This window comes from Poecilia reticulata, linkage group LG2, assembly GCF_000633615.1.
Source record: "Poecilia reticulata strain Guanapo linkage group LG2, Guppy_female_1.0+MT, whole genome shotgun sequence".
NCBI classification, from domain to species: Eukaryota; Metazoa; Chordata; class Actinopteri; order Cyprinodontiformes; family Poeciliidae; genus Poecilia; species Poecilia reticulata.
In genome coordinates this window covers 28022654-28029485 of record NC_024332.1, presented here as the reverse complement: position 1 = coordinate 28029485, position 6832 = coordinate 28022654, and the positions used below count along the sequence as shown (strand labels likewise).

At 34.2% G+C, this 6832-nt stretch overlaps 1 protein-coding gene across 1 annotated transcript; it reads left to right on the top strand.

Moving 5' to 3' along the window:
* The first annotated feature begins 277 nt into the window (after positions 1–277).
* LOC103459601 (cell surface glycoprotein CD200 receptor 5-like) lies at positions 278–3347 on the top strand. The gene is made up of 6 exons (XM_017308803.1): positions 278–355; positions 1363–1419; positions 1700–2002; positions 2307–2573; positions 2750–2834; positions 2925–3347. Exons 1-6 carry the CDS (start codon positions 292–294, stop codon positions 2938–2940), a joined length of 792 nt encoding a protein of 263 aa, XP_017164292.1. The 5' UTR covers positions 278–291; the 3' UTR covers positions 2941–3347.
* The last annotated feature ends 3485 nt before the right edge of the window (positions 3348–6832 follow it).

Genomic DNA, 6832 nt, shown 5'->3' with positions numbered 1-6832 from the left:
TATATATAAAGTCAACGATGTCTTCAAGACTCTCAGGTGGAAGATGAGATTTAAAGTGAGGTAGCTTCCTTGTTTTATTTTATTGTCAGTTGTCACACTGCTGTAAAAGAAGATAATGCAATAAGCTGGAAATGAAACTACTGTTTTCAGACATAAGATTCATCCTGTGTGGGTATATGATGAGTGACGTGACAACACAGGAAGTGCATGTGGTAGTTAAAAGGCTACACTTGACTTGTGGGAACCACTATGCAACAGTCCCTCAAAGGAACCTAAAGACAACCAAAGAAGATGCACAAATTGTGGATTTATGTTGTGATATTTTTTTCGTCTCAGGAATGGTTTCTAACCCAAGGTTTGAAATCTCAATTTTTTTTTTTACTTATGCGATTATTTAGTTTCTTGGATTCAGTGCATTTCAAATTGTACTTGTAATCTACATGCCATATATTTTCTACCAACACAGTCTGTCGAAAACATTCTTAGAGACATGTTACATTAAAAGAATGTAGCAAAGATAACATCAGTGGAGGTAGAATAAAATGGGGAAAGCAGGGATGTGGGCAACTACAAAAATTGTTTTTRTCATATTCTTACGCAATTTTAAAGAAACTGCATGAGCTGAACTTCTTAGGACTTTCTTTTGACAATGGTTTTCTTCTTGACATTTGTTTGTAATGCCAGATTTATGGAGTCCAGAACAAATAGCTGTCTGGCTGAAAAATTCTCCAACCTGCATTGTGGATCTTTGCATCTCATCCAGAGTTACGACATGATTCTTGGCTGTTTCACTGTTTAATGTTCTCCATGCCAACTCTGTCGGTTTCAGTAGATAACCTTCCTATGGTAATTTGCAGCTGTGCTGCAGTTGTGTTGTTCTGTTTGCGTTTTCACATGATGGACTGAGCAATTCTCTGTGAGATTTTTGAAACTCAAGTGAAATGTTTTTTTGTTTTTTTTAACCTGAGTCTGCTTTATTTCTTCATCTTCATGATGCTATTTGTTAAAAAAAAGCCTATGAGACCATCACAGAACAGCTGTGTTTAAACTAAGATTAAATTACATGAAAGTGGGCTCTATTTGTTATCTATCCCTTCTGATATCAATTTCTAGCACTGGATTTTATTTTGAGGTATCAGAGTAAAACTTGCTGAATCCATACTAATACCCTATCTACATTTTAAATTCATGTTTTTAAATTGTTTTTAATCTTGTCTCACTTTTCTTTCATATTACAGTTATTCACAATTGTTTTGTATTGGCATTTTTGGCTGCAAAGTCACACAAAGTGAAAGATATTCAAGAAATATGAATTCCATTTATCATTTTTATTTCAATAACATGCATCTCTGTCTCTCTCAGGAACTACCAACTCAAATGTCATTGTGAACACAACTACTTCACCTCTGAAAGTTTATGGTGAATTGATATTTTTATGATTTTCTTTGCTCATCTGCATTCGGTAAAACATTTTAGGAAAAAAACAACAACTGACAAATGTGAAAACGTGTTTTGATCCTTTTTTAAATTTATTTTTGAATACAGTATTTATGTTCTGTTAAGAATTGGGTTTTTTTCCAGAGAAATCTAGCATTTTCAGATGAGTAAATCTGTAAGTTTTGTTTTCTAAAGGAATAGTCAAAATAAAGAAAACATTTAGTTGCTGCAATCACAAAAACTAATCAGTTATTTTTTGCAGTTAACAAAAAGGAAGTCTTCAATCTTGGGAGCGATGCTAGACTCATCTGCAGCAATAGCAATTGGACTAAGGCAGTGTTTGTTATCTGGAACATTGAACTGAAACACAAAACCTGTAAGATCTCCTTTAACCATGAGGGTCAAAGCTTTGACTCCTGCAATGATGGAAAATCGATACAAAACTCAACTGATCAGTCATTCCTGCACATCCCAAACTTTTCAGTCAATGATGTTGGAGCTTACAAGTGTGAATCAACTTGGACAGGAGGAAATGAAAATTATAACATCAAAGTGGGTGGCACAGGTAACAACTTCATTAACTTCTTAAAAGTATGTTTTGAATATAGGACATTATGCTAATATTATCACTATATCAACGTCATAACTATCTCATCATACATAGTTTTTGCTGGCTCCTCAAATATGCCAGATAGCATTTTCACATACAGTATTACTGTCACTTTAGATAACTTACTGATTTTACCATTTACTTTTTAATGTATTCTTAATTACTAAAATACAGTACATTTGTATTTTTGTAATGTGGTCAACCTTTTAATATATTGTAGAGGTACAATATTAATGCTTTCTTGTATTTGTTGGTTCAGCTCCACCTGTTGTATCTGCCTGGTTAAAGCAAAGGGGCAACAAGATGGTGGCTGTGTGCAGAGCTGAAAGAGGGATTCCTGCTGCCAACATCAGCTGGAGTGTCACAGGAAATCACTCTGTGACACAGCAGAATGACAGAGATGGATTTGTAACAGTAGAGAGTCAGCTGGAGGTCCCTGAAGACATTGATCGAGAAAGCTTGACCTGCATTGTCCGGCACCAGTTGTGGGAGCGGGAGAAGACTGAAATGCCAAAATTCAGAGAAGGTCAAGTTTGTTTTGATGCACTGAACGACAATACAGTATAAAGTTTTCTTTTGACACAAGTGTTAAGTGATCAATAGACAATTATTATTTATTATAGTGATATTTTTTTCTTTGTAAGTTGTTATGCAGTGGTGATGTGTATGAAAATATTGTTACAAAACTTTCTTTGTTGACAGGCTACTCTTTAATGATGGGGATACGTATTGCTGTGGTTTTCATCATAATCATTTTAGGATTATTGATTTTTGCTCTAAGAAAATGGTGAGTGGTCTAATCAAATACTGCACTGCACTTACATGCAATAAAATATTTTTGTTGACATTTTCTTCAATTTTTATAACATTTTGGCAGGAGATGTCGACAGTGATTCATAAACCAATTCATCACCAGGAACCATATCATGGCAGCCATTTTTGTTCCAGAAGGTGTGTTTGTAAATAACTGGGGTCAGGAGGTCACTGCATTATTTTTGATTTATGTTGGATGATGCTGGATATGAAGAGGATCTGTGGAACAGAAAATACAATCAGTGGAGAGCAACAAATGTTCATGGTGACAGAATTGGCCAAACTGGAGTTTTTGGATTTCATCAATACCACAGGTTCTCATTCATAACAGCCTCGTCGCATCAAACATGCCCATCAAGCTTTGGCTGTAAGTATAGACTCAGCCTCTTCACCTGTTTTCTACATTAATTATAAAAATATTTTATTTGATGAAGGACAAAGCTGCTTTCTCCCCCTGCAATTCTTTGTGTCAATTACAGCCGTTGTAGTTCAGATGGATGTTAATAAAATCTTTATTGTCTCAATATATATGATGATATTTTCATCTGTTTACATTCTTGTGCAATATATTTTGTTCAATTGGTATATAAAGCAATGATGTGTCCCTCTAACTGTGAATAACTCTCATCAGTTTTGTAAATGTTACTCTGTATGTAGTTTATAATTTTTTATCCTTGAAACAAAATAGCAAGAAAAAGTAAGTAATCCAAGAAATTGTTTCTCTTCCTGTTCCAGCCAGGAAAATCTGTCATCCAAAAATTAATGAGATTTTTTTATTTTATTATTATTATTTTTTCCTTAGTCCATCTACTAAAAATTAATTTTTAGCTTTTGTGTTATATTAAAGCATTTAATTAGAGCATAGAGATTTTTAGTATCTTTTTTTCCCCAATTATTTTTAAGCTAATTTCTCAATGGCAACTTCATTATTCAATGATATGGTCAATAATTCTAGCTCATTGTTTTAAAACAAATGATTCTAACCTTTTTACACTCTCAACTTTATTGTGCAAAAATGATTAAATTATGTTTAATCAGTTAACCAAAAGGATGTGTTAAATGAAAATGACCAGAAGAGGGCAGTATAGCTGCAGGGATTTTTAAAAAATTATTATTTATTTTTTTTATTTGAGTTCATCCGGTCTTCAGTAGACGATAGCTTTAATTTTAAAACTGTTTTTGCTGGCAAAAAATTATTATACTATGGTTTGTAGATAAATGTGCTGCATTTTATTTGTTTTATCTGAAACAATTTGTCACATGTCTGCGTTATTACTGGAATCAGCTGATTTAGAAACAAAGCTGAACGTAGGGGGTTAGCCAGATGATCTGTTATTTGTAAAATAGGCCTAATAAAGATGACAAAGATGAAGAAGGCAAAGATGACTGACACAAAGGAAGAAGCAGCACGAGAGACTTATGATTTTGTTTTGTAACATTGAAAAGCATCTTCATATTCTTCTAATGTTTTACTATTTGCAGCAGGATTTTCACAGAGGTGTTGGTATTCCTGTAGTTAGGCCTGCACTTTTTTTAACCTAAGGAAACCTAAATTGTATCTTACAATGATTCAACTTTCCAATGAATTAGAAAGTCATTACCAATCTAATGACTTTCTAACTCATTTTTTTTTTAAAGATGAATTGTTCTGAACCACATTGATTTTTTTCATTTATGTTTGGAAATCTGTTCATAAGAACTTCTATCTATCTAAACATAATAAAGGGAAATAAGTAATTTAGATAGTATAAGGCCACAAGTTAAAAGTGTTGCAGGGTCAAATCTTTCCATTCACAGCAGATGAGTAATTCGAGTAATTTTTAACTAAAACCATCCAGGACAACCACGGACTCATATTACAAAGCAACAAATACAAACAAAATCTGGGAAGGCTTTTTAAAGGTCCAATCAAAGTGTAACACTACAGTAATTTCTTAAAATCATCAGTTTTTTCCCCCATCTTTTCCAAAGCTTTATAATATTATGAACAGTGACAGGAAATTATTCATCACTGGAAACAGAAATTAAATGAGTGGTAAAGAGTCAGGAAAAAAAATCATCCTGAATATTTTCAGAATTTTTCAAGGAAAAATGCATAAGTTTAACTTAGTCAAAGTAAGAGTGTCTTTCTGTGCGTTCACCCACAGCCTCTTCATTTCAATGACAAGTATAGTCAGTCAATGAGTTTAACTCTCCAGAAGTAAGACCAAGAAAATCTGTTTAACCAGACAGCTGGATGTCAGCAGCCGTCTTCCACACCTTAATTTATAAACATTATGAATATGTCCATCAATAACAGCATCACATATTAGTGTTTAATGTTGCAGTCTGGTTTTAGTTATAGGACTATCTGTCTTTTAGATTTCTGCTCCTTTTTGCTATTACTGTCCAGCAGAATATTCAGTTTTGAGTTTTGCTTGTAACTGTAACTGCCTGTTTCTATTTGCCTCCCACCTCATCTTGTAAAAAAATGTGCCTAACACTTCTGTTTCACTTTCGACAGAAAAAGGTTGGGTGGACAGGATATTGTTTGAAAAACAAATTGAGTCCCCCACAACAGTATACTCCTTTTAACCTCATTGTAAACCTGATAACCTGTACAGTATCTAAATTGCCCACGGTAGTTACCGTAAAGTTATGGGCTGGAAAGTTTTAAAAGCCAGAAACCCTCAGATGTCTCATCTGTGGAGCCGCAACAGTTTCTGTCTCCTCCGATCTTTGGTACTCGCACTGATAAAAGTAGAAGTCTGTTGTGAAAAGTGAGTGACAGAGGTTTACTTAGGTTGTGTTTTGTCTCATTTAAGTAAAAGGCAGCTAGTAAATACAGTCTGCTGGTGTTTCTATGGAAACTTCTAATGGTGACATTTTGACTAACTGTCAACAGTTTGGCTTGTTGGCTGCTGGCATATGTTTCCACACCCAGGCTTTGTCATCTGTAGACTATAAAATCACCCTGCTGTCATATTTTGTCACTTGAACCAAAGTGACAAAATACTTCACTTTTTTCGTGTTAAGGGTCTACGAAGAGTCAATATCTTAAATGCAGTAGGTAACTCTCTGAGCAACTTCAGTAGACTTGCAAGCACGGAAATTAATTTCAATACCAAACAGCCAAGTCAGGCCAAGTCAGTCTTGTCAAGGCAACAACTCTCAAAGATCAGATTTCTGAAAGGAGGGAGTAATTGGAAAGAGAAAAATTCTCAAGTTATGGATTTAATTCACATTATATGCCACAAACAAACATTTGTAGGTCAACAAATTAGAATAGCAATCACAAGTTAAGTGTTTTTAATAGCAGAATTGGTTGTTAAACCTTCTGGGAAGGTTTATAGATAAATTTTTTCTGAACTTGTCGATAATGACTCTGCATTATTGAAGCCTTGGAAACAGGGGGGAGAGGTTTGGAGTGCCGTTTGGGGTTGTTCACCCAGGGCTCCAAACAGGCTTGGACCGCCTCTGCTTAGGACACTGATGAATGTCAATGGGTTTGCTTATGTGTTGTTGAATTTTGATCATTTTCAAGAAGTTCTCCAGGTTCAGGTAAATTAATTTATTGACTCTACTGGTCAACTGTTAATCTAACAAATGAGATCATCAATTGACCACTGCTTTTGAATTTACTCAGGTTATCGTTGTTTCGAAATACAGTGACAAATTCAATGACATTAAACCAAAAACAGAAGAAACCTGTAATGGTACCAACAGTATTCACCAGAACCCTCTGATCTATTTCACATTTTTTTCTACTGTCAGGTAACTAAACTGTTATTCAATGCAAGTATTCATTGGATGTGATCAGTTTTGAGCTGTTAAACTCTTCATTTAAAAGAATTATAATGGAGGATGTAATATTTCCTTGTAATGCACCTGTTAATGCTACCTGCAACTAAAGCCTTAGGTAGTTATTTATTCAGCAGAAAACCCCAGAGACAAAGTTTTTATATTTATAGATTGTTTTCAGTAGCTAAAAAA